This window comes from Medicago truncatula, chromosome 3 (genome assembly GCF_003473485.1).
Source record: "Medicago truncatula cultivar Jemalong A17 chromosome 3, MtrunA17r5.0-ANR, whole genome shotgun sequence".
NCBI classification, from domain to species: Eukaryota; Viridiplantae; Streptophyta; class Magnoliopsida; order Fabales; family Fabaceae; genus Medicago; species Medicago truncatula.
This window is the reverse complement of record NC_053044.1, coordinates 34,127,306-34,154,878: the sequence shown is the minus strand read 5'-3', so window position 1 is coordinate 34,154,878 and position 27,573 is coordinate 34,127,306. Positions and strand designations below refer to the sequence as shown.

At 32.8% G+C, this 27,573-nt stretch overlaps 5 protein-coding genes and 1 non-coding gene across 7 annotated transcripts; 5 read left to right on the top strand and 1 right to left on the bottom strand.

The window, feature by feature from the left end:
* Positions 1–296: 296 nt before the first annotated feature.
* On the top strand, positions 297–3,731 carry LOC25489329 (ribulose bisphosphate carboxylase/oxygenase activase 2, chloroplastic). The gene is made up of 7 exons (XM_013605243.2): positions 297–618; positions 1,467–1,789; positions 1,913–2,018; positions 2,114–2,199; positions 2,557–3,029; positions 3,101–3,401; positions 3,501–3,731. The coding sequence occupies exons 1-6, from the start codon at positions 577–579 to the stop codon at positions 3,379–3,381; spliced, it is 1,311 nt and encodes a 436-aa protein (XP_013460697.1). The 5' UTR covers positions 297–576; the 3' UTR covers positions 3,382–3,401; positions 3,501–3,731.
* Positions 3,732–7,699: 3,968 nt separating this feature from the next.
* On the top strand, positions 7,700–9,993 carry LOC25489328 (L-type lectin-domain containing receptor kinase S.4). Its single transcript, XM_013605242.3, has one exon. It carries the CDS (start codon positions 7,814–7,816, stop codon positions 9,836–9,838), a length of 2,025 nt encoding a protein of 674 aa, XP_013460696.1. The 5' UTR covers positions 7,700–7,813; the 3' UTR covers positions 9,839–9,993.
* Positions 9,994–10,124: 131 nt separating this feature from the next.
* On the bottom strand, positions 10,125–13,640 carry LOC112419854 (uncharacterized). 2 transcript variants are annotated; one of them, XM_024777875.2, is made up of 5 exons: positions 13,439–13,640; positions 11,380–13,238; positions 10,904–11,105; positions 10,621–10,814; positions 10,125–10,504 (listed from the first exon to the last, which is right to left on the bottom strand). In XM_024777875.2, exons 2-5 carry the CDS (start codon positions 13,223–13,225, stop codon positions 10,425–10,427), a joined length of 2,322 nt encoding a protein of 773 aa, XP_024633643.1. In that variant the 5' UTR covers positions 13,226–13,238; positions 13,439–13,640; the 3' UTR covers positions 10,125–10,424. The 2 variants fall into 2 exon arrangements, with proteins under 2 accessions (XP_024633643.1, XP_024633644.1); XM_024777876.2 differs by having other exon boundaries at positions 10,263–10,504; positions 11,380–13,269.
* A 2,419-nt stretch (positions 13,641–16,059) lies between these two features.
* LOC25489327 (thaumatin-like protein) lies at positions 16,060–17,296 on the top strand. The gene is made up of 2 exons (XM_013605241.3): positions 16,060–16,215; positions 16,445–17,296. Exons 1-2 carry the CDS (start codon positions 16,158–16,160, stop codon positions 17,134–17,136), a joined length of 750 nt encoding a protein of 249 aa, XP_013460695.1. The 5' UTR covers positions 16,060–16,157; the 3' UTR covers positions 17,137–17,296.
* A 1,496-nt stretch (positions 17,297–18,792) lies between these two features.
* TRNAN-GUU (transfer RNA asparagine (anticodon GUU)) lies at positions 18,793–18,866 on the top strand. Its single transcript has one exon. It is a non-coding gene; the product is annotated as a tRNA-Asn (tRNA).
* Positions 18,867–20,730: 1,864 nt separating this feature from the next.
* Positions 20,731–22,969, top strand: LOC25489325 (probable E3 ubiquitin-protein ligase RHC2A). Its single transcript, XM_013605240.3, has one exon. It carries the CDS (start codon positions 21,080–21,082, stop codon positions 22,295–22,297), a length of 1,218 nt encoding a protein of 405 aa, XP_013460694.1. The 5' UTR covers positions 20,731–21,079; the 3' UTR covers positions 22,298–22,969.
* Positions 22,970–27,573: the final 4,604 nt, after the last annotated feature.

Below are 27,573 nucleotides of genomic sequence, written 5' to 3'. Positions count from 1 at the left end.
ATCCCTTTAAATTATGAAATTATCTTGAATTTTCCAAATTAATTTACAGAAATAAAATAATTGGGTGACTAATGCGAAATAAAATGATAGGTTTGTATGTAATAATAATGTAATCTAAATTGAAAGACCAATATGATAATGATCAGTTTAAAATAGCAATATTATGATTGGTCACTCACCAATAAAAGACATTGATGTTTTAATTTTTAGTGTAAAATGAGAGTAACCAATGCTTGAATATTTAGAATAAAGATGAGATGAGATGAGTCCTATCCAAGTCTTGTGTGGTAAGAAACTCTCCTTAATACTTGTGGAGATGGAAATACCTTCAATACCAACCTCAAGGTCATTGCTTAAGAGTGAATGAGAAATGTAGCAACTCTATGATTGCCACGTGGCAGCTTGGTAATCTTCATTGTGTGGACGTTATGGTTTCAATGACCAATCCTATTGTTACACCCTATCAATTAATCAGCTAATATAAATCCCTCAATTTGATCACAAATTTGCATAGAATAATTTGCTTCAATTTCAACTATCTTTCTCTTTTGTGCAATACCAATCAGTGCAGTATCCATGGCTGCTTCAGTTTCAACTGTTGGAGCTGTCAAAACTCCAGTATGTTACTTTCATTTGTTTAATTAAATACTATATAGTTTGCATGTTTATATAGTTCACATTCACATAGGTGTGTTTGTCAATAATTAAATGCTCCAAATCATGTGACTTAAATTTTATTACTAGTACTAGTACTATATATACATTACTGCAGTTACATAGTATTGGTTAATTATGTTTTTAATTGGAATTTGTGATACTTAATCATTAATATGCATGATTATGTAGCACAGAATGGTGTTGTGTGATGTAGTGATCCATTTATAGATACCATATTAGAAGGGTGATTAGTTTGTCTTACACTCATACTTTGATATAATTTGATGCATGATAGAACTTATTCAAGGCCGTTCGCATCGGCTTATTTAAGCTTATTTAGTGACGTAAGTACCTGTGAGAGTTTATAGTAGTTTAAGACATATTCGTAGATGTTTTTCAGATTGTTTTCATAAGCTTTATGAAAACAGATAATAAGTTGTATAAAAACAGTTTGAATTTATTTTATTCTTTGTTATATAGATGGTTTACACATTTACACTTGTATGATAATCACTTATGCTATAAACACTCAATTAAACTATTTATCCAAACGGATCCGAATATAGAAATCATGTAAAGCTAAAAAAGATATATAGGAGTAATAGATTTCAAGGAGTTGGTCTAGTCGATCACGACAGAACTTGTATCTAAGATTTTTGAATCGATACAAGTTCTATCATGATCCAATAGATTTTTTTGACTAATTATCAAAAAAAATGATGTACAATAGATAAGTAAAAAGAGGCGGAGGTAAATTGTAATTTGTAAGAATTGAACTCTTAATAATGTGAAGTGTTGCGATGTTGCAGATGAGCTTGAATGGCTCAGTAGTAGCTGGACCAACAGTTTCTAATTCAGCTTTCTTCGGCACAAGCTTGAAAAAGCTTACCGCAAGACTTCCAAACACAAAAGTTTCCTCAGGAAGCTTCAAAGTTTTTGCTAAAGAGATCGATGAGGGTAAACAGACCGACGGAGACAGATGGAGGGGTTTGGCCTATGATATATCAGATGACCAACAAGACATCACAAGAGGAAAGGGTATGGTTGATTCAGTTTTCCAAGCACCACAAGATACTGGAACTCATTATGCAGTCATGAGTTCTTATGAGTACCTTAGTACTGGACTTAAACAGTGAGTGACTTGCTACGCATTTTGTTAATTCAAAACCAAATACTCGTAATTTGCTCATGATTTTATTACTATGGTTTGTAAATGAAGTTTCTTTTGATCTAACCTGTGATGATGGTGTTTTAGGTACAACTTTGACAACACTATGGATGGATTTTACATTGCTCCTGCTTTTATGGACAAGCTTGTTGTTCACATCACCAAGAATTTCTTGACCCTACCAAACATCAAGGTATGTAAATTTGACACATGATTCCTCTATAAACTATGCTATGACTTTAGCAGAATTGAGATACATATTCAATATTTTCATTTTTGTTTTTATAGGTTCCACTCATTCTTGGAGTCTGGGGAGGAAAAGGACAGGGAAAATCTTTCCAAGCTGAGCTTGTCTTTGCTAAGATGGGAATCAAGTGAGTTCTATTGACGTATACGCTTGCGAGACTATTTAGGAGAGCTTATGAAAATAAACGATGTCTATAAGATGTTGTCTTTTTTTTTCTTTCCGATAAGCACTCCAAGATAGCGTACAAAAGCAGTTTATGGCTTATTTGAATTTATTTTATCTTTTTGTTATAGAAATAGCTTATACATATACGATCAATGTTTATGCTATAAGGTCTTAATAAACTTATTGTGCAAACATGGCCTAATTCAAGTGCTTATTTCATGAAGCAAGACCAAAGAAGCTCTTCCAAATATGCTCAGTATATAGCATATGTTGTGCTACATAATCTTCTACATAATTTGATGTTGAAATTGTGTTACAGCCCCATCATGATGAGTGCTGGAGAGCTTGAAAGTGGAAATGCAGGAGAGCCAGCAAAACTGATCAGACAGAGATACCGTGAAGCCGCTGACATTATCAGGAAGGGAAAGATGTGTTGTCTGTTCATCAACGATCTCGATGCAGGAGCAGGTCGTATGGGTGGAACCACACAATACACTGTCAACAACCAGATGGTGAATGCCACACTCATGAACATTGCTGATAACCCCACCAATGTCCAACTCCCTGGTATGTACAACAAGGAAGATAACGCTCGTGTGCCCATCATTGTCACCGGTAACGATTTCTCAACACTTTATGCTCCTCTCATCCGTGATGGTCGTATGGAGAAATTCTACTGGGCTCCTACAAGAGAAGACCGTATTGGTGTCTGCATTGGAATTTTCCGCCATGACAATATCGCAAAAGATGACATTGTCAAGATTGTTGACACCTTCCCCGGCCAATCCATCGGTACCTATCTATCTGTCTGTCTGTCTGTCTGTTTGTTTGTCTGTCTTATTTACGAGCTATTATTGTTGCAGATTTCTTCGGTGCATTGAGGGCTAGAGTGTACGATGATGAAGTGAGGAAGTGGGTTTCTGGAGTTGGTATTGAAACAATTGGAAAGAAGCTTGTGAACTCAAAGGACGGACCACCAGTGTTTGAGCAGCCAAAGATGACACTAGAAAAGCTATTGGAGTATGGTAACATGCTTGTCTCAGAACAAGAGAATGTGAAGAGAGTTCAATTGGCAGACAAGTATTTGGAAGGTGCTGCTCTTGGTGATGCTAATCAAGATGCTATTAAGGAGGGAAAATTCTAGTTTCTCCAATGATCTTGGAGGTTTGTAATTGCATCTACCTTAATTAATGTTACTATTATGTTTGGTTTAAATAAAAACTTGGACTAAAAAATCTTGGCTTGTTTTTTTTTTGTGTGCAGGCATTACAAAGTTCTTGTTCTTGATTCAAATGCCTCAAACTTCGATCCAACTACTAGAAGTTGTGATGGCACGTGCTTGTAACATTCTCAATGTGTTATTAGGTGGAAGGAAAAGATTCCAAGTTTGAGATAATTTTATTATTATTTTTCTTTTTGGAGTGTCTTCCTATGTAATTTTGTTATATGTACAATGTTTAATTTAATTTGGTGCCTTTCTCTTTCTACCTATTACACCCTTGATGTTTTTTTTCTTTCTTTCTTTCTAGATTCTAATATTTAAGATCCATTATTCTTATCCTAGTTAAATGATGATGATTGATGAGCCTGTGAAGAAAATGAAAGAAAAGAATGATAAAAACTTTTTTCTCTTGTTTGATTGGATTGAAAGAGAGAAAAATAAACAATGTCAATGATAGGAATAAAAAGACATAAATATCTTTTAAAAAATTGATAAAATAATTTTGAAAAAAATTAGAAAAATTGTAAAGAGTAGTGATATTTGAATAACTTTTTTGGTACAACTTTTGGAACAATTTTGTTGTGTTCTCTTTTTATTGGTCAAAAACAATAGAGAGAAAAAGGAAGAGAGAAAATAAGAAGATAATGTGAGTATGAGAGAGAAAGTTGTACAAAAGTTGTACAAAAATGATTGTACAAATATCATTTCTCAATTGGAGTAGTAAGACAAGAATAAATTGGCTGGCTTTTGCCTTGTGGGTCCTACTTTTTTTCACCCTTCACACATATTTTTAAGGGTTAATTAAGTTTTTGTTCCCTATAAATATCTGCAGTTTTGTTTTTAGTCCCTATAAAAATAAATCACACTTTTTAGTCCCTACAAAATTTTCCGTTAGTGTTTTTAGTCCCTATTAAATTAAAATTTGTTTAATTATGCTTAAAATTTAAAAAAATTTAATGATTTTTTACATACTTGTTTAAAACATTATAAAAGGTTCCACCACAATAAATTAACTCAAAATTGTATTTTTAGGTCCAAATTTTTGTTAGTTTTATCTTGAATTTTTGGTGATTTAAAAAAATTATATTTAATTCATTACATGTTAAAAAATTGTAATTTTTTATAAAAGAGATAATTACAATGTTCTTAACATGTTTGTTAAAAATAATTTAAAAGTATAAAATTTTAAGTATAATTAAACAAATTTCAATTTAACAGGGACCAACACATACTTTTAGTCCTTGTAAAATTAAAATTTGCTTAATTGTGCTTAAACTTTTAAATTTGTAACATATATTTTCACATACTTACTTAGAATATTATACAAAGTTCCTCCGCAAAAAAGTAGCTTAAAATTTTATTATTAGGTCCAAATTTTTATTAATATAATCTTGAAAATTTGGCTTTTAGAAAAATTCATATTTAATTTATTATATGTTAAAAAACTAAAAAAATTTACAAAAGAGTGTCTTACGATGTTATGAACATGTATGTAAAACATCTTTTAAAAATTTAGAAGTATAAGCATAATTAAACAAATTTTAATTTAACAGGGACTAAAAACACTAAAATAAAATTTTGTAGGGACTAAAAAATGTGATTTATTTTTATAGGGACTAAAAACAAAACTGCAGATATTTATATGGACCAAAAACTTAATTAACCCTATTTTTAAACCAATCAAAGAAAGGGTTTTTGCATTCTCTCCTGTCCCAATCCTTTATCAACTTTTCCTTTTTTTTTTTTTTGGTCAGGATCAACTTTTCTTTAATTCCAAACAAAGTGTTAGCTTTATGTATATCCTATTGGGAGTATCTTCTAGACAATCTATTGATTGCAAAAGATAAAAGTATAGTGTGTTAGCTTTAACTCTTTGCATGCATGATAAAGTAACAATACAGTGTTTATATTTAACTTTAATTCTTTGCAAGTTTGCATGATAATCCTAATGACCTTAATTTATGTGATGCTAATGAGTTCCAAAAAAAAATCAAAGAGATTACTATTCCCTTCAAAAAATTTGCAGTGAGTTCCCATGAAGAAATAGATGCATGTTACATAAATTTGACTTTCAATATTTAAAAAGGAAATGTTTACTAGTGCTTTAAAACCTATTTCATCACCTAAAAGTCGGTTTTCCTTATTTGACATGATAATCAAATTCCCAGTATAGTATATTCCCAAAAGTCAAACATATCCATAGCACTATAGAAGTATGTTACTTTACCTACACATTCAGATATTTGATTGTCTCACTTTGAAAACTGTAGACAAACACACAAATGCTGAGTTGATGCTAATTCTTGACTTTCACTAGGGCTGGAAATGAGTCGAGTTGAACCTGTCTGAGCTCGATTCGACTCGATAAGAATTGATTCGGTTCGAAACTCAACTCGAGTTTGAAACAAACCTTTTTTTTAACTCAAGTTTGGCTCGTTTAAAGTTCGTGAACAACTCAGTTCGGCTCGTTAGGTTCAACTCGTCTACTCGAATTATATACTTCAAAAGCTTTTTTTCTTCAATTTTTTTGTCAAAAATACATGTCTTTGACTTTAAAAAAAAAATATAAATTAAATAAAACTATGAAGGTAGAAAGGCAATAGCCCTTACTACTGAAGCGCATACCATATTTTACATTGTACTCATTATCATCCACCTCTCTTATATATACACTCTTACTCTCTAATATTTTCAAAACACCCGATGTGGGACTATTTGTGTACAAATGTTTGTTTAAAAGCCTTCAAAAGATATTAACTTTTTTCCTCTATCATAACAATTATCGTTGATTATTAATCAAATTAGTAATAATTCCTATGAAAAAGTACATAATTATTGGAAGAAGCTTGTAATAAATTACATATTATATAACAATATGCAAAATAATATTTTATATATATTGAGCTGGTTCATGAACCAAACGAGTCGAACTATACTCAACTCAAGTTCGACTCATTTATTTAACGAGCTTAATTTTCAACTCAAGTTCGACTCATTTGATTCATGAACCAAGTTCAACGAGTCAATTATCGAATCGAATCTCAAACTATTTTCGAGTTGGTTCGGCTCATTGTCAGCCCTAACTTTCACTAATTTAACCATATTTGAAAATACCTAATTAAAACATGCAGAAGTCATTGCTGATCAAACAAAATTATTAAACCAATCAAGGTTCCACTATAAGGCAGTATTAGTTGAATTTAAATATTAAAAAAGAGAAATAAAGAAATCAGTTTATATTTTATTTATTTATTACTATAAAAGAAAGAACCACTAGACAGACACATGATATACTATCCAAATTCAGCCGGACGAGACAAATGGTGGAGAATAATTTGTATGGGAAAAGGACGACAGCATGAGATGCTCAAGTTTAGATATTACAAAGATTTTTTTTCCTATTTTATTCTTTATTGACAGAATTTAACTACTACAACGAAATGATATGCTATTGTTCTCCAATAAAAAATAAAACATTTAGACAACGAAAGATTTTAAATCAGTAATGAAAAGTTGTCTAAAACAACCAAATCAATACAACTATGTAGTAATTTTTTAGTGCATAATAAAACTACAACAGTGCAGAGGAAAGTTTCTCCCGTCTTAACACGTTTTTTTTTTTAAAGAAAAATGATATTTATACAATTAGACAACTTTTATGAACAAACTTTTCACTTTATCTTCACTATTGAAAAATACCCGTGTCTCGATAGTGTACATTCAAACCTCATAAATTATATCAAAGTACACACCAGGGCGTGCAAATTTTAGTGATTTTTCTAAATGCACATTTATGATCCGATGTCGGGTGGAGAAAGTAGTGTCCAACAAAAGATAATAGAAAAAAACGTGATCTCAATTCATAATAATAATAATAATAAACAAGAAAGCAATGTATGCATGCATGTTAACCACCCAATAAGTTCATGAACAACTTAACAGTTTAATAAGTAGTTAAATATCAATAGTAAGTTGTTAAAATACGTGAACGAATTGATAGTACATGGTTAAATATAGAAACAACTTAACAGTTTAATAGAATCGAAGATCTTTTAAAAATATATGGGCATTTAAAATGGAGTAGGAAACAAAACAGTACACACCCACGTGTGAAATTAAACAAACAAGCTACAACCACGTTTCAGTTTCCAACCCACAAACTACAAGCTGTAAAGCACACCGCACTCTCTCTGGTTGCTCAATCAAGTCAATACACTCATCTTTACACAAACATATAATACTAGTACTATATAGTATACAAACAACATGCTACTACCATGTGATTTCCAATTAACAACATAATAAATATTGAACCAATAACAACAACATCCTCAACCTCAACTTTAACTTTGTCATGGCAAATATACCTCTTTATCTTCTTTGCATCATGGTCCTTCTAGCCTCAAACTCCATACATTCTCATTCTCAGCAAGATGAGTTTTTCTATGCTGGATTCAATGAAGCTGCTACCAACATAACCTTAAACGGAGGTGCAGTGATTGAACACAAAGGCATAATTCGTTTAACAAATGACACTGAAAGAGTACTTGGTCATGCTTTTTATTCAACACCAATCCACTTCAAGAACAAAACCACAACCAAAGCTTTCTCCTTTTCAACTTCTTTTGCTTTTGCAATAGTCCCTCAATATCCAAAACTAGGAGGACATGGCTTTGCCTTCACCATTTCACCTTCCAAAACACTCTCCAATGGTTATCCTAGTCAGTATCTAGGCCTTCTCAACCCACATGATTTAGGCAACTTTTCGAATCACTTATTCGCCGTTGAATTCGATACTGTCCAAGATTTCGAATTCAATGACATCAATGACAATCATGTTGGTATCAATCTTAACAACATGGTATCAAACAAATCAGTTAAAGCATGTTTTTTTACTGATGGCTCGGAGAATAAACAAGTTCAAATTCAAGACCTTAACTTGAAGAGTGGTAGTGTGATTCAAGCATGGATCGACTATGATTCCTCAAGAAGCATTATAGAAGTTAGACTCTCACCAACTTCATCAAAACCAAGTTCACCAATCTTATCATATCAAGTAGATCTAACACCAATTTTCAAAGAAACTATGTATGTTGGGTTTTCTTCTTCAACAGGGTTACTCTCTGGCTCACACTATATAATGGGTTGGAGCTTCAAAATCAATGGAGAATCCAAAACTTTGTCTTTGAAAAATCTTCCTTCACTCTCTTCACACAATACTCGAACTCGAAAGGCCTTAATCTTGGGTCTTACTATTTCATTTGTGATTCTAATAGTTTTAACAACTGGTTTAGCTTTTTACTTCAAGATGAAAAACAATGATGTTATAGAAGCTTGGGAACTAGAAGTGGGACCACATAGATTTCCTTACAAAGAACTAAAGCAGGCTACAAGAGGGTTCAAGGACAAGAACCTTCTTGGGTTTGGTGGTTTTGGTAAAGTTTACAAAGGGGTGTTACCAGATTCCAAAACTGAAATAGCTGTGAAACAAATCTCCCAAGAATCAAGACAAGGGTTGCAAGAGTTTATCTCAGAAATTGAAACAATTGGTAAACTTCGTCACAGGAACCTAGTACAGTTACTAGGTTGGTGTCGGAAGCGAAATGATTTAATCTTAGTGTATGATTTCATGGAGAATGGGAGTTTAGATAAGTATATATTTGAACAACCAAGAGCAATATTGAGGTGGGAAGAAAGGTTTAGGATTATAAAAGGTGTGGCTTCGGGGCTTGTTTATTTGCATGAGGAATGGGAACAAACAGTGATTCACAGAGATGTGAAAGCAGGGAATGTTCTTTTGGATTCTGAGATGAATGCAAGATTAGGTGATTTTGGTTTGGCTAAGCTTTATGATCATGGTGAGAATCCAAGCACGACGAGGGTGGTGGGAACTTTGGGGTATTTAGCACCCGAGTTAACGAGAACAGGGAAACCAACAACTAGTTCTGATGTGTTTGCGTTTGGGGCATTGTTGTTGGAAGTGGTTTGTGGGAGAAGACCTATTGAGCCTAAAGCATTGCCTGAGGAGCTTGTTTTGGTGGATTGGGTTTGGGATAGATTAAGGTTAGGAGCGGCTTTAGAGATTGTGGATCCTAAGTTGGCTGGGGTTTACGATGAGGTGGAGGTTTTATTGGTGATTAAGGTGGGGTTGTTGTGTTCTGAAGATTCGCTGGAGCGGAGGCCTACAATGAAGCAGGTAGTTAGGTACTTGGAGGGGGAGTTGCCGTTGCCGGAACTTGATGTTTTTGGTGTGAAAAAGGGTGGTGGTGGTCGTCAGTTTGAGGGAATGTATCCAATGTCGCCATTCTTTGAAAGCGTGAATACATGGTCGTCGACGGGTGGATATGATTCGTCTCTTTCACTTTCCGGTGGCCGATAGGATAGGTAGTTGACTGACTCAACAAAGCCTACGCTACGTATTTTGTTCGATTTGTATATATATTGTTTTTATTATTGTTGTATAAACTTCTTCTATCAAGAAGCAAATCCATATTGGAATATCATCAATGCAATGCAAACCACCATATGAGATCATCTTACTCTGTTTGTTATGGTTTTTCAAAGCTCTCAAACACCATTTGGCCAAAAGAGACAATTTCTACTTCAGTTTTTCATGTCTCTTAACTCATGTTTTTTAATGTTTGTCACAAAGATTCTAAATCAAATTAGCTTTCAACAATTCATAATCTTAGCAAATAAAAATAAAAATGGAGGTTCCAGTTTGCAAAAGTTGTAAACTCTAGTAGTGTAAGAAATACTACAAAACTATCAAATACTGTACAAAAACCTTCCAAATCATACCAACTAATACATCAACAATAACTTGGTTCCTCTCACATGTCCAGTAAACTCCACCCTAGTTTCCCTCTATTTTTAAGATTAACACATACGAACCAGTATTTGGGGAAAACATGTCGAAACTAAAATTGGAAGCTGTCAGCAAGCATGGTTCCTTTCATCATTCACTAATGGTTTTCGAACTTGTCTCCGGAATTCACATCCTCATCATCTTTCAGACTAATGAAAATCTCATCATCGTCAAACCCTACAAACAGATGAAAACATGTTAGTTACTGACATTTTCTACCTGGTTAGTCTACCAGCAGTTTCCACATTTTTGTTTAACAGTTTCCACATTTATTAAAATGGTTTACAATTTACCTTCACACATTTCTTCAGGTTCATCGTTTAAAGACCTTAAAGGCATTGTGTTAATGGAAGATGAATCAAGTGCCATCCAATCCGAGTTACCATACTCTCCGAAGTACAAATCCCTTGGCCCGATCCAGTCTTCAACGTTACAAATGTTGTCGAATGACAGAGGATCGCTAGATTCTTGCTCCTTATTCATAAACCTGAAAGAAAGACAAACAGCTTAATTTAAGTTACTTTCAACTTCAACTGTATTGAAACAATTTACCAATATACAGCAGTTCAAGCTCACATTTGTCTCAACCGTAAATTGTAGTGAACAAAGACGAGATCAGTAAAATGTTGGCGCTCTATATAATTCCTTGTATTGATTATCTGTTCAAAAGGAATTTGGTTTCTCTTGCAGAACATCACACTTGATGTTTGGCTAAGAATGCGAATTGCTAAGCGGGACAAGTTAGGGCAGCCTCCTCCATATGTTGACCACCATTCAGCTAGAAAAAAAAAATGGCAAATGAAAGTTTAACAAGTGGTCATGAAAGAAATAAAACACTCAAATGGGGGGGGGGGGGGGGGGGGGGGGGGTCTGTTTGAATTGATTTATTTGAGTTTATCTACTGACATAAGCACTTTTGAGATTGTTTGGAAGAGCTTCTAATAAATAAATAATGCGCGTAGCTTCTAATTTTATTTTTCAAAGAAGTTAAAGTTAAATCACACAACATGGCAAAAGAATATATCTAAGTGAATAGGTTATTGGACTCTTACAAGGAAGCAGATTATCTCTAGCTCTGATTGCCATCTTTCTCCCAAAATCTCCTGCAGCAGATTTATACAAGTTTAATTCTTTGCTAATTTTATCTTGGACTCTTGTATCAGGTACCAATCTCTCTATGCAGTCAAGCATCCCTGAGCGAATCTCATTGGGTACATCCCCTTGAATGCTATAAAAGAATTTCGGATTAAGATAGAAGCCTGCAGCATGAAGAGGATGATGCCAAAGACTATCCCATCTTTGATGTATAATATTCCAGAACACCATATAATCCTCCCTTTTGATAAGTGCTTTCTTAATCGCTTCTTTTGCCCGGTAAATTCCTTCATAAGTGTATCCCATTGCAGGTCTCATCTCACTTGAAGCTGTTCTCAGAACTCTCAAAAGAGGATGTGTCAGGCGAACAATCATTTCACACGAGGACCAAAATGTTTGATTGCTTAGTATATCTAACATCTCCAAACCTGCTGCTTCCTTTGAATATGGACAATCCATCCATTCCTGAGAAGTAACCATGGCCTGTAAATTGTGTTTAAGAACAACCATTCGTTTCAACGTGGTAAAGTCTGTCGTGAAGCGAGAGAAAGAGGGATCCACAATATCATTCCCCAAAGTATACCTTTTAACCATATTCAAAATTGCACTGTAATTGTAGACAAATCTTGTTATAGATTTAGCCTGTTCAATAACTGTACTAATCCACTCAATATTTCCAAAATCTTCAAGTATCAAATCAATGCAATGAGCCGCAGAAGGGCTCCAATAAAGGCTAGGGTAAGTCTCAGTCAGCATTCTCCCAGCATCAGCATACCATTTCTCAGCTGATGTAATCACTTGCACAACTTGCCCAACTCCAACTTCTTCTACTACTTCTTTCATCAACCCGTATAAAAAATCTTCTGAAATCAATCTCTCAGTCGCATCCAACGATTTCAAAAACACTACACCTTCAGGACAGTAAGCCAAAAAACTTATCAGTATCCTACCAGCTTCTGTAGTCCATTGATCAACCAAAATCGAACTGCCAGTCCTCCCCCACGTCATCTTACATCTATCTACATCATTCTTCACATCTTCCACAGAATTTTTCAGAACCCATCCCCGAAGTTCATGATGCGATGGACGTTGAAAACCTGATCCCCCAGAAGCAATTGCTTCAACCATCTGCTCAAAATATATCGAGTTCACAGCATCAAAAGGCGCACCGATATCATACAAAAACCTTCCTATCGCCATATGAATTTGATGGTCCACCTTTGTAGGAAACAATGTATTTTTCTCCATGGGGGCAACAACAGGTTCAGGCTCATAGTTCGTATTATAAACCACCGCAGCCGGATTCTGATTCTGATTCTTAGTAGCTCTAATCTTCTTCCTTCTCTCTACATTTCTACTCATTCCTTCACCGGGCGAATGAAACATCTGACACGAGACCGGATTCTGTTCCATTGGATCATGAACTCCAATAGGCTGCACATGCACCCCATGATGATTAACATCCATCTGATTATTACCACCATTCAAAACAGTAGCTAAAGGATTAACATTCATAATCTCCTCCTCGATCTTCTGTCTCTTCCTCTTCTTCACAACAACACCATCCAAACTCTGCTGCATATGTTGCCTTACATCAGCAGGAACACTACTACACATTGAAGCATTGCCTTTCTGACAAGCAAGGTGTTCCTTAAACCTATGAATCCCACCACCTTTGAAAAACTTGAGACAATAATTGCATTTAAGTTGCACTTTTTCACCATTCTTAAACAATTGACAATGTTTCCATGCTGGGTCGTGTTTTTGTGATGTAATTGGTACCAGTTCAAGATTTTGCTCCATTGATCAATAATCACTTCAAAACAGAACAACCCAGTTAGGGTAAACTACAAAAACAAGCACATTCTAATGACCCAATTTGTTTAATCAATCCCTAAAGTGATAAATTATGATAAAGTTTTAATCTTTGAAGCATAAACTTTAAGTTTCATAGATAAAAAACGAAAATTTAAGAAGTGACAAGAGTTACGAAGAGGAAGAAAGAAAAGAGCGTACCGGTTTATTGAATGGATTTGGGAGAGGAGAACCGTGATGGTGGACCGGTTAGGGTTGGTTTTGAATGGATCCGGTTTCGGCGGTAAAATGGTGGTAACTGAACCGGTTTAAGAGTGGAATGGAAGAACCGATATTCGTGCCGATCCTCTCCTCCGAAGCCGGTCGGTCTTCTGATGCGAGTTGTTTTTGTGCGTTTTCTCACTGGTTTACCCTAAAAACCCAAACCCATTTTTTATTTTTTATTTATATACTTAGAAATTAAAATTAATTAATTAATCCACTCACCACTTCTTAACTTATAAGCCCACAACCAAGGCCTTGATAAAAAATAAAAGGCTTTAATAGGTCTTTCGTCCCTGCAAATATAGGTCATTTGAATTTTCGTCTATGAAGTTACTGATCCTTCTAATCTGCCACTGCAATATTAATCATTTGAAAAATGGTTCTAATTACATATTAGTAACTTCATGGACGAAAATGCAAATGACATATATTTGCAAGAACGAAAGACCTATTTAAGATAACCACATCGTTAATCATCACTTGCCATATGAGCACCACGTTGCTAATGACAACTCACCTCAGCTAAAAAGACTAATTAGGACCAAAAGTCAAATTATTAATATTTACAGTAGCAGATTGGAAATATTAGTAACTTCAAGGACGAAATTTCAAACGACTTATATTTGCAGGGATGAAAGACTTATTTAAGCCAAAATAAAAAAAAAATACCTACATTCAAAGGGGAGAATAGGTCGGAACATTTAAGTAGGTTTTCAAAGAAAAAACTGACAATATTTAAGAAAATCTATAATCTCGTATCGACCGAATCTATTGATGGTTGAGCGATAAAAATAGATCTTTTATAATTATTGATGGCTTGGAGGAATTAAAAAGAAAAATTGATAATGCAAATGGTATATACGATGTTTAACAATTAAAAAGTAGTTAAAATAACATTTCTTTATACAAAATGAAAACAACGACCAAAAATAGGTAAGTATCTCATCTCACTTTACTTTACTTAACCAATGCCGAAATCAATTGTCGACCCAAGCACAAGACAAATTTCACTCCCTCACACTGTACAATAGTTATGAAGTTTTACCCATAAATCATTTTTAAGAGCAGAATTTAATTTTATCCATCAGTTGTTCAACATGCGCAATCTCATCTAAAAAGATGATATCATTACATAATTTTTAAAATGATCACATGAGTGAATGTCAAAAGAAAGTCAAACCTTGTTTAAACCTAGACACTACACCAAAATTCCAAAATTTGCAAAAGACAAACTAAATATGGAGGCATTGTTAACTCCCATCAATAACGATCTAAACACTCCAACCCTGTTTTTCATTTTAGTTTGTGTGTTATTAGTTCAATTTAAGAACAAACACCCCTCCACTAAAAAAATTGTTCTGTTTCATATATCACTATATTTATTTGGTGTTGTCTAGGTTAGACATATAATTAAAGATGATTAAAATTTTGTTTCATTCCTTCATAAAAAAAAAAATTGTTTCATGATATTGCAAATAAAATTTACCATGGACATATACCAAACCCATATTTTAATGAGTTCACATGAATAGAATGAAAAAAAATCATATTTTAAGTATCCTTAAATTAATTGATACACAAACAGATAAAATCATTACATATAAAATAAAATAACTTTTTTTTAAGTACTCAACTTGCAGAAATCTATACACGTTATTAAATTAGTAAAATTATCAATTGACGTATTACTTAAATAAAAATCTTCACATCATAAAATGAAATAGAACTGAATTTGCTATTAATGATTTTTGTTTCATTAGTCATTTTTTGTCAAAGTGAAAGTGTGTGGTATTATATTTTTATCTTGTCAAAAAAAAAAAAAAATCTAAGAGACGTTTGTTGAATGGTAAGAACTTGACAAAAATACTCTAGTGATTTTTTTTTATGTTAATCTTCCGATTCGAAAAAAAAAAAAGAGTGTGATAATATGGAGTTCAACCGGAAGATAAATAAAGTGTGATAAAATTATTTTTAATATAGTAGAATTTGGGTGAAACGATTAATTAATAATATGGTTGTTTTATTTTTCGAAAGATAATAATATAGTTGTTGATATCCCTTTTAAAAAAGATAATATGGCTGTTGATATATGAGGTAAAGAGATATTCTAAAAGATAATAATTAAGTGACAGAAAATGTATATCATAACCATAACAAAGTTTAGAATTTTTGTCACTCATTTACATGTCGTATTATAGGCTCATTATTCTATTATTATTAATCTCTAATTTAAAATATAATTAATAAATAAATAAATTAAATCATTTGATTTTACATGTTGTATTATAGGCTCATTTTTCTAATTATTAATCTCTGCTGAATTTTACTATGTTATATATCATATCAGTGCAAAAATATCTCAACAAAAAGAGTAGAGCTGTGTTGTGAGGTGTGATTAAACAAAAGGATATGAAACGTGATGGAGAAATTTTAGAAGTGGTGCTGGGTGGAAAACAATCAAAGGGCTTCTAGTCTCTTTAGCAAAACGGTTATCAAACACATAATGCACAAAATGGCTAAAAAGAAGGAAACAAATGACAACCACGTTCATACATATATTATATATGCACCACTATCACATATATATCACTCACTTTCACACTTTATACCTCATCAAAGAGCTAAGCACAAACGGTTACACATTTCCAAAATCCAAATGACTACTTCCTTGATTTTCTTCTGCTTTCTTCTCTCCGTCTCTGTCACAGCCACAGGTACTCTTCTAGCTACTCTTCACTTTTTTTTATGCACATATATATTCTTTGAAACAGTGAAAATGACACTGACACGTAAACACTACTGATAACAGTTTGAAAAACATAAGTGATTTAATAAGATTGTTTTTGAATCAGGCATCGTTTCATCTTATACACGCTTTCAATCTGAAGTGTCAATGTTGTTAAAACTGTTGAGAACTTATGTTATTTGTGTTAATAATATTAGGTGTTGTTAAGGATGGAAACGGGACACAACTCATACTCGTAAACAACTGCAAGGAAAGTGTATGGCCAGGAATTCTCAGCAATGAAGGACACCCTTCAATCAAAGATGGCGGATTTCACCTCCCAAGCGGCGAAGAACTTGTTCTCCAACTCCCTAACCACTGGGCAGGAAGAATCTGGGGAAGACAAGGCTGTTTCTTCCACGAAACAACCGGAAAAGGCACATGTCAAACCGGAGACTGCGGAGGCCAATTGAAATGCAAGGGAATTGGTGGTGTTCCTCCAGCTACACTTGTTGAAATGACACTTGGAACCTCACATTCACCTCTACATTACTATGATGTTAGTTTAGTTGACGGTTTTAACCTTCCAATGTCGATGAAACCTATTGGTGGGGGTGTTGGTTGTGGCATTGCTACTTGTCAAGCTGATTTGAATGGTTGTTGTCCATCTCAACTTGTTGTGAAGCATAATGGGAAAGTTGTGGGGTGTAAAAGTGCTTGTTTGGCTACAAAATCAGATAAGTATTGTTGCACTGGTGAATTTGCTGATCCGAAAATTTGCAAGCCAACTATGTTTGCTCGTGTTTTTAAGAGTGTTTGTCCTCATGCTTATAGCTATGCTTATGATGATGCAACCGGGCTTATGTCTTGTTTGGCAAATCGTTATGCCATTACATTTTGCCCTCCATGATGATATTTTTTGCAGCAGTCTTTTGTTCTTTGTTCTTCTGATATGACATTTGTGACAATTTTTGTTTTGGTTTTTGTAATTTTTAAGGTTAGTGATTCATAGTACTATGTCATCTGGAATTTTGATTTTGTCATGTAAGAAAGATGTTTAATTACTTCAATTATTTAAGTTGTTGATTGAGCATTCAACATTGCTATTATATTTCTTGTAATGCATCTGTGAAATTTCTTGTCACTACTTAACGTGGATGAGAATACTATGGTTTGATAATATGAATGTAAGTTGAAGGTTAACAAGATTTTAATTTTCTTTTCTTTAGGAGAGTATCTTAACTAGGGGTAGAAGTGTAAAATCCCATTTATAACATTTGTGAGCTAGATTGAGCTGACTCTCTTGGATAAGATTAATTAGTACTCAGCTACAACAAACTATTGAAAGATCAGCTTCTTAATAAAAAGCTTTTATCATATAGCTTGATTTTTTGGTACCTTCTGGTTGGTTTGGCTAGGATCCAATATCTAGTCTACATCTTCAAAGGGAAAGCATAGATGGTGATGTGATCTGTTGTTAGTGATGATGCGATCAGAAGAATAACATATAAAGAGAAAATGATGCATTGAATGGATAAATGAAAATTAAAGGTATATATCATTGTTTTTTTTTTAGGGAAGGTATATATCATTGTTGTAAAATTGTTCATACATTTTTGTATAAAATATTTATTTAGACATATTAATAAGAAAAATATTAATAAGTGTTCAAGGCTCATGATAGAAAAACACATAATAAAATTCAATATCTTCAATGCATAGACACCAATGTCTTTTTTTTTGTTTTCTTGACAATCCAAAGAATGTTAGCATGGCCCTACTAATAAACATAAGACAAAGATGTGCATGTCAAGTAATATTGTAATTTCTTGTCAAAAAAGTAATATTGTAATTTGTATAGCACACACTTCCACTTAAATTTGGGAAGTGAACTATTTTTTAAGATGCCAAAAGATACTAGATTAAAAAAATTCTTTCAAACATAAGATGTGCCTCAAAGGAGAAAGAGTGAATACAATGTAGCAAGTTTCAAAACAAAATACTAAAGAGGACAAAACATACCATTACCTAATTTTAAAGCTTATACAAAAAGATAAATTCGTTCACCATGAATAAAAATCAACAAATTTAACTAGACTGTATTATATTGTAAGCCATCAGCCAGCACCAAGAATGGAGGGTGACACAATATCATTATATGGGAGGTGAACTATTGTTTGGAACAACATCATTATATGACTCTTGTCCTAATAAAAATAGATTCGATATCATATTGGTTTTGCACTGCTAATGAGACCAAACAACAAAAACAGCCAAAAAACAAATATACAGTTTTACTAATTTAAATCGTACATGAATAATAATACCATAATACCAATAGACTTATGACCTACATACGATAGTTGAAGGCTATTAGCTAATCCCTTGATATTTCCCTTTCGAAGATGCTCCTATAATTGATAATGATGATGGAACTGGTGGGACAAGAGTGTCACTGGAGAAGCTTGAACCTTGATAACTTTTGAAAGCAAAATCTGAAGTGTTGCACGACCTATCATTTTCGTTTATGTTACATATATCAAACGTGAGACAAAGAACACAAGAAGCTGGAATAGCTCAGTTGGTTAGAGCGTGTGGCTGTTAACCACAAGGTCGGAGGTTCAACCCCTCCTTCTAGCGTTTCTTTTTATTTTTCCAATTTTTATATGGTTTTGTTTTGGTTTAATAATAATGCAACAATTTATAATTTCTAAATAAGATTTTGAATTTAAATTTTTTAATTAAGTTCCATAATTTTTTAAAAATATTTAATTAATTTCTAAACACTTTTTCTTTGGGTGCAACTTGAAATAATTTTTTTGAAGGATGTCATGGGAAATAAGTCTTTCCCTTACCCTTTAAATAAATTATAACTAGATCCTTTATTCTTTCAAAAAAAAAAAAACTAGATCCTTTATAAACTTTTAAATAATTTTAATTTGGTCTTATTTAAAAAAAAATAAAAAATTGGTCTCTAAGCTTTTAAATAATTTATAGATTCATAAATTCAAAGAAATAGTTATAAATTGTTTAAAAGATTCCCCCACAAAAGTAAAATGATTTAAAACATTAGGTCTCTAATTTTTTTGTTGTTTGAATTTCAATCATAAAGTTTGATCTAACAATTTTGTTATTGTTTTCACTTGATTTAGGTTTGTGACAAAATACCACTTTTTATGAGAATAAAAGTAAAACATTATAATTTTGTAATGATATGAAATCACATTTAACCAATTTTTAAGAGCAGTGATATTTTTTCAGGGAAGATATTTTTAAGAGCAGTGATATTGAAACAACAAAAAATAAATGTTAGTTTGATTAAAAGAAAAAGAAAAACTATTAATAAAATGACAATCATCTAAAAATGTAGTATTGGACAACTTTTTTTTCACAAACTCTCCATCTCCAACAAGTCGGCCCTAATTTTATCTCTCTAGGTTTTCTCTTCCGTTTCTTCATTGGGGGTGGTTTTTGGGTCAATTTTTGACCTGGAACACCCCTCTTCATCTTCTCTCTCTCTCTCTCTCTCTCTCTCTCTCTCTCTCTCTCTAAATAAGTGACTTTCACATAGATCTAGTTTTTTTTCTTTGTGATTTCATCATCTAAGTGTGGTGGTTTGTTGTTCGTCGTCTTGTGCGGTGTTGTTTGCTTTCCCATCTTCTTGCGGTGTTCATTTTATTCATATTGAAAGATCGATTATTCAATCAAAGATTTGGACGTCAACGTTGCAAATCCGGCGGCCATGAATATTTCGGTAACTTTAATTTTATCATATATTTTTATAGGCAATATGTCGTTATATGCTATTAACTTGGATGTTGTGAGTTTGTTCGCAGATTCATCCTTTATGTTTTTAGCGGTGTTGAATTATGTAATCTCTCGATTTGAATGAATGAATATTAGTTTAATTTTGTAAAAAAAAAACTTTTTTTTTTAAAGAAGTGTTTTTAACTATCTTCTAACACTAAAAAGTGTATTACTTTTGTTTAAGTTAATATAATTCAGGTTTTCCATAGATTCTTTTTTAACTATTTAACTATTTCTACCAAACTAATTCTTACTATACATTCTTTCTGAAATACATTTTTTTTTAAGATGAGTACATTCGCAATCCCAAATCAATACCACTATTTTTAAAATTATAACAGTGTTTGGACAACTTTTGAATTGTTAAAATATTTTTCTCTCTATATGCAAACTTTTCTCCATTTGTAAACACATTTATAAAAATAGACTGATATGGAGTGTTTACTTTTTTTTTAAAGAATGGAATGTTTACTTTTGTAGATACAGAAAAATAATAATTTTTGTACCAAAAAAAAAAAGAAAAATAATAATTTTCATTTAAATCAAATAAAATCGAATTTTGACTAAATTTAAAGCATATCCTTTTTCAATTTGTTTTTAATATCAAAGCATATCCTTTGAAATCACAAATTAATTAAAAATATTTAAATCGGTTAAGATATTGAACAAAGGCGCCATCGAAACAAAATCCCGTAAACATAACAAAGCTCAAGCCATCCAGCCGATACAGAGAAAACGTTTACCTATCTGTCGTTTGGATACCATCCAACTGCATAACTCCACGTGTCACATAAATAAAAGCGTTGTAGACACGCCAACAAATCAATACGCGCTTTCTTTGTTATCTTCGACACATCATCTTTCTCTCCTCTCTCCCAGAAACCCATAACCCTTTCAATTTCATTTCAACCATTTTTTCAATTTTTTTCTCCCCTTTTCAAAAATAATAATACCACATCCTCTATTATTATTTCTCCTTTATTCATTTGAATTTTGATCTTACAAGAGATCTGGTAATTATTATTACTAGCGTTTAGACGGGCACTATGTCAGAGACAACATCTTATTGGTGTTATAGATGCAATCGTTTTGTAAGATTAAGCAGACAGGAAACCGTCGTCTGCCCTGATTGCGACGGCGGTTTCCTCGAAGAAATTGAACAACCTCCACAAGTTGATTCCCGCCGCCGACGTTTCCCAGCCGCCGCCATGTACATGATCGGTCAACGTCCAAATTCAGATCATAATCATAATGGTTCTCGTCCATCTTTCCTCCGTAGAACCCGCCGCAACGGTGGTGACCGGTCACCTTTCAATCCGGTCATTGTCCTCCGTGGCGGTGGCTCAACAGAGGCAGCCACAGAAGCCGGTAACAACGGTGGAGGAGAAAGAGGAGAGAGCCGTGGGTTTGAGTTATTTTATGATGATGGTGCTGGTTCTGGTTTAAGACCATTACCACCAAGTATGTCAGAGTTTTTGCTTGGATCTGGTTTTGATAGATTATTGGAACAGCTTTCACAGATTGAGATCAATGGTATTGGAAGATATGAACATCCACCAGCATCAAAAGCTTCTGTTGATTCATTACCAACTCTTGAAATTGATAATACTCATTTGGAAATGGAATCACATTGTGCTGTTTGTATGGAAGCTTTTGAGTTAGGTACTGTTGTTAGAGAAATGCCTTGTAAGCATATTTATCATCCTGATTGTATTTTACCTTGGCTTGCACTGCATAATTCGTGTCCGGTTTGTAGACATGAGTTACCGACTGATTCTGATGCTGGAAATGGTAATCAATTGCAATCGCAATCACAATCACAATCATGGTCGCAGGTGGAGTCGCAGCAATCGGTTGGTTTGAATGAGGAAGAGAGTAATGTTGGGTTGACTATTTGGAGATTGCCTGGTGGTGGTTTTGCTGTGGGGAGATTTTCGGGTGGGAGGAGAGGTGCTGAGAGAGAGTTACCTGTTGTTTATACTGAAATGGATGGTGGGTTTAATAATGGTGGTGAACCTAGGAGGATTTCTTGGTCTTCTAGAGGGAGTAGAGAAAGACAAAGAGGTGGTGGTTTGAGAAGGTTTTTTGGGAGTTTCTTTGGTTGTTTTGGTGTTGGTGGTGGAGTTGGGAATCAACGGTCTGTTATGGGTAGAGAGTTGAGGTCTGTGAGGACCAATTCGTCGCATTCTTCAAATATGGATCCCTCTCCGCGGTCGAGAAGGACTTGGTCTATGGATGTAAACAGTGGAATGAGGTCATGGTGAATTAACTTATTGGGGAGGCTAAAAAGCTTAACTTTGTTTTTTGCTTCCTGAATATATGTTGATCAAAGTCAAAGTACATAATGATTAATGAGAATGAATGAATACAAGGTGCACAAGTGACATTTGCTGCTGCAGATATACGATAAAATTATGTGGGAGATTAATTTTGTAATGTTGGATGGAAAATTGTAATCGTAAGATTCATCATTCAGCTGTGTTAGCAATTGTCAATGGGGATGTAATCATGTGATGCAGCAGCAATGGAAGAAAAGCCAGAAAACAATGAAGGGGAACTTAGTAGAATGGCGATCGGTGCGGTATTTGTCTATCTTTTGTGGGGGAAAGGGGTGGGGGACATGATGATCAGTACCTTATTTTTACATTGATTATGAAATGATTCAACTGAATCACATAAGCACCTTCATATTGTTTTTTATTTTGTGTCTCTCATCATTGATAAACTTAATCTAGCTTCAGTTTTACGATCTTTCAAATTATGTTTGTTTGTATTCTTTGTTACCTTCAAGAATACATATTCAAAAGCATGATAAGCACACTGCCTTGAATCGATTGTCGCTGATGGCATATATCATGCTTGGTTTTTTTGTTAGAAGGTCTCCAAATCACCATTAAGCAAAGCAATCGATAATTCCATATTATGGTTCAAGTCTAGCATTTTTGTTGATCAATTTCATTTATCTCTTGTATGGCTTGCTTTAGTTTTCGTTTTATTTATCGGATTTGTATGCTTTAGTTTGCGTTTTATTTATCTGATTTTTGTCGAATTCGAATAACTAATGATTGAATCATTAGAGTATCATACTGCTATTGAACAAATTTGCATTTTCATGTACTAGTATTTTACTTCATAGAAGCTAATAGGATCAAATTGCTTCAATTATGTACCAGTACTATTTTATATCTCTATGATTAGTTGACTCTACACATTTTGAGCATGTGCATTTCTGGAGTAGGAGGGCAGAACAGAAACTTAAGCCACTTGATTCTTTTTAGTTTTCATATTAGGTATTATGATAATCATTGACATAATTTAGAACTTATCACAGGTTGCAACAGCCAATGTATTCTTAATCTTTAGACAAGCATAAGCTTATACGTATTTTATGTCTTTGAGAGTTCCTATAAGCAATTACAACTTGCCAATGCCAAACCTGTTATGTGATTGCAAGAAAACTAAAAATAAACAAATGTGTGCAATTGATGTACGTGATAAGTGTGCCATTCTTATGACATGTTACTTGTTTTGACATAAACCTGTTATGTTTCTGAGTTGTATACGTTTGAGATAACACTATTATAGGTGAAGATAGCTCAGTTCTGGTGGGGTGGTGACCAAACTAGTTGGCGTGTTGTGCGTAGGAACCAAATGTGTACACAGCTGGAAATAAGTTGAGTTCGTTTTTAGCAAGAAGAAGAAAATAATTGCACGTGTAGTGCTGGATGTGGATGGATACTTTATTAGTTCATTTTGCACTTGCACGCCATTCAAGTCCCAATAATCTCACCACATGCATTTATTTATTTTCAAAACTATTTTTTTAGGACCAGAACTAATTATTCTCTTTCAGAAGATGTATTTTTAAATACTAGTAGCATTTTCCTCTTATTTATATATAAAATGTAATTAAAATATAACTTCTTCTTTTTTTGGGTAAGAAACCTTAATATAATCTTCGGTAATCAATTAGTTTCAGAGTATCTCACATGCTCTCACATTTGATCTCGTTGAATAGGTTTGGTCCAATTATCAAAATCAAAATGATGCTTTTATTGTAAGAAATCCAAAAATTGGGAATGAATCTTATATGATGATGCAGTCGTTAAGATAACACTATTGCTGGTGGTACCACTACTTCTAGTGCCATTGGTTAGGATCTTTTCATTAAGAAGCTAGCTACTATGAGTCTATGACCATCATAAATATACCCAACTTTAAGCAATTTCTTTTGACAAATTGTTCACATATATAATATTTTAGATTATTGAAGGTTTCGAATCCTTGTATTTAGGATTCCTCATTTCCTTTCCAATTATTAACGGACTATGAGAATAAAAGTATATACGAGAGACAGCAATTGAGGGCTGTGTGAGTTGTAATTTAAAATTATGAGACCTTTTTTTTTCTTCCATAAAGCAAGTTGCCACTTTTGTTTTGAGGACAAATTTCTTGCCACGTTTGATACAAGAATACCACCAGAAATTGATATTATGGAAAATTAAAGCTTAGGAAGTGATGTATTTTTATTTAAATTTGGTACATACAAATTTCAGTAAGGACATGGTCCAATGTGTCTGATCTGTCGTCATCCAAAACCGGTTGTTACCATTAGTCAAATAGTTGTCTGAATGTCTAAAAAAGGGGTGGTTCACATTGGAAATATTTATGAAAGATGTTTTGACACTAAACTTACTCACATTTCTAGCAGTTTTAATAGTATAGGGAATTAAATTTACCTAAATGATTCGATACTGATAAGATATTTCTAAGGAGCAGGTGATCTTTCTAAATCAATATTGTCACTATAAACACGTTAACTTGGCGGCTTGTTACTTATCTAGAGTCTAATCTAATTTTTTTACTTAGGATTTTGTATTTCTTCGATTTTTTCCAGTGATGTTTTGACATTAAACTTAGTCGCATTTCTAGCAGTTTTCCAGCTTGCTCAACCAGTATCGATCATGAGATATTCGATGTCTTGAGCCAACTAAAATAATGATGCTCCTATCTTCATTATATTATTAGATTTTTATATGTAAAAAAAAAAAAAAAAATTAAGTTGCAAAGTTACAAAAATATAAATATAAATACTACTAAAAAAAGTTAGTCAATACAATATTTTTATGGCCAAAGTCTGATTTATGACCTGTCATAGGTTTATTTTTTAGGCTTGAGTCAGGTACATTCCTTCAACAACAAAAAAAAGGCTTGAGTCTGGTACATGTCATGTTGGCATTTTTTTTTTTTGAAAAATTAAATTAGTCCATCTAAATTGACACATAGAATCGAACCTGAGACCTCAAGGAGTCATGCTAGCATGTTTAACATATTTTATATAAATATCTTTAATTAATTAGTGTGATCTAAATTTAAATAGACAAGTGAACTAATAAATCAATGAGATTAAACTTTATTTTGATATTTATTATGAATTTTTAGTGAACTTGATTATATATTTTTTTTAGATTACATATTATATCATATTTCAATTATGGTTTAATATAATATATTTAATGTTCGAAAAATCAATATATATTAGTAAGCTTAAATTAGTAATAAGGTTAACAAATTTATAATTTAATTCAAAGTACAAAATATAATATAATATAATAATAAATAATATTATTCATATTTATTTATGTAGGACGGCTAAATGAGCCTAAAAGGCTTTTTTAATAGCATACGACCTGCCATTTTAAGTTAAATAGATTTTTAAAAAGGTCTGGATCTTCTCTATTTAAAAAAATATATATTTGTTATGGCATACCATAGATAGACTAAACTGGAGATCCATGTGTGTGAGCATGGTCTATTCTCATCCCTAATTTTTTTTTAAGGAATTATCATCCCTAATTGTTAATTAATTAAAAAAATATAAAATACAATTATATATCATTAATTTCAATTAAAAAATAATTTTAAAAATATTAGAATAATCACACATAATTGAGTTTTTCTCATTTTCATGATTTAAATGACTCTTGAATTCATGTATTTTGATTACTGATACAACACAACGAACTAGATTGACGAACCACCAAAGAATACATATCCTCCTTATTCTTCATGTATTCCAAATGACTCTGAGAGTCATGCATTTCAACAAAACCACCACCACCAACTTTGGGATGCAATGCACATCGTACATGATTCTTGTAAACTTGTAGCACTATAAATCAACCAAGCATCTCAGAATCAAACAAGAGGCTCAGATTGTTCCTATACTCATTGAGTGGCTGAACAAAAGATTGGCTCTAATCTGGGACGGAGCCAGAAAAATTTAGTGAGGGTGACAAAAATTGTAGAGTATTTCCTATTCTAATAGGAAAAATAATAACACAACACGAATAGATGGAAACACTTTTACAATCTATTTTTGTTACTTATTTTTTTATCCAACTTAATTTTGTTTTTTTGAAGAGTGATGGCGGCACACACTCTACATACTTTTTCAATACACATTTTTTCACTGTTTGTAATTCAAATTAATTCCGTTAAATTATTATTTGATTTTGACACACAATTTCCTACGTTATATTTTGACACCGTATATCATTGAGTGTGAATATGTGAGATGAGAGAACGAACACCCGTGAAGAGGGATTTTTTTTCTTTCGAAAACCGTATAAATACATGGTGTCTATATAATAATTTGTGTGAAAAACATTAATCTTCCATTTGACTAAATTATATAGAATTCGTATAAATTTAGTGAGACTCATAAATTTCAACTAATAAAAGAATGTGTTGAAAATAATATTTAAGAGAGTGTTTTTTCTGTGGTATAAAAGAGTGTCTTGTTAAGATCATTCTTATTTTTTTATATTATAAAATAATTATTTATTTTTTGGTCTAGTAGTATGGTGGCTAGATATTCACTTCATAAAGTAAATAAGTGGGATGTTTGAAGTTCAAACTCCGACCGCTACATATATTACATACAATGTCTCTATCAATTGAATTAAACTCGAAAAACATATATTACATGCATGATAATATATATTAAGTAGTAGCGAATTAAAAAAAAAAAAAAAAAGGAGGAATATGAAGTAAAGGTGATCATAATGAGTATGCGCACCACACTTTTTTTTTTTTTTTTTCCGTCTTTTATAGTAAAAGATAGAAGTAAAACATGTATATTTCAAAGCTACTTAGTTACTATAACCAAAAACATAGGGTCAAGTATAATTCAATATCTATGGGTTGTGACCGCACCGATTTTCTTATACTTGTTCCGTCCTGACTTTAATTGTTCGTATATTAGCTGCACAAAAGATAAGTGACACCATTTCTACTTAGTATCAATTGAAGATATAATATCTCAATCGCTACTTTTTAACAGGATGGTATCATGTATCACTTTACGATATTTGGGAGAGGTTTAAATTATTCAGAGCTATAAATTTGATGAGATTCAGACAATGCAAATGCTCACAACCAATTTGAATAAACACACATGCTTATTGTTCTTATTGTTCTTATAAGAACATCATCTTCCTTCCACTTTATCCACCCCTCTAACTTGGTCTTTTGTTTA

Bases quoted from the DNA above. Each gene is read 5' to 3' on its own strand.
- LOC25489329 (XM_013605243.2), top strand. From the start codon at position 577: ATGGCTGCTTCAGTTTCAACTGTTGGAGCTGTCAAAACTCCA. The intron at 619-1,466 runs GTATGTTACTTT...GCGATGTTGCAG, and splicing joins TTGGAGCTGTCAAAACTCCA to ATGAGCTTGAATGGCTCAGT. The intron at 1,790-1,912 runs GTGAGTGACTTG...ATGGTGTTTTAG, and splicing joins CTTAGTACTGGACTTAAACA to GTACAACTTTGACAACACTA.
- LOC25489327 (XM_013605241.3), top strand. From the start codon at position 16,158: ATGACTACTTCCTTGATTTTCTTCTGCTTTCTTCTCTCCGTCTCTGTC. The intron at 16,216-16,444 runs GTACTCTTCTAG...TAATAATATTAG, and splicing joins CGTCTCTGTCACAGCCACAG to GTGTTGTTAAGGATGGAAAC.
- LOC25489325 (XM_013605240.3), top strand. From the start codon at position 21,080: ATGTCAGAGACAACATCTTATTGGTGTTATAGATGCAATCGTTTTGTA.
- LOC25489328 (XM_013605242.3), top strand. From the start codon at position 7,814: ATGGCAAATATACCTCTTTATCTTCTTTGCATCATGGTCCTTCTAGCC.
- LOC112419854 (XM_024777875.2), bottom strand. From the start codon at position 13,225: ATGGAGCAAAATCTTGAACTGGTACCAATTACATCACAAAAACACGAC. The intron at 11,106-11,379 runs GTAAGAGTCCAA...TTTTTTTTCTAG, and splicing joins TAGAGATAATCTGCTTCCTT to CTGAATGGTGGTCAACATAT. The intron at 10,815-10,903 runs GTGAGCTTGAAC...TCTTTCTTTCAG, and splicing joins AATTTACGGTTGAGACAAAT to GTTTATGAATAAGGAGCAAG.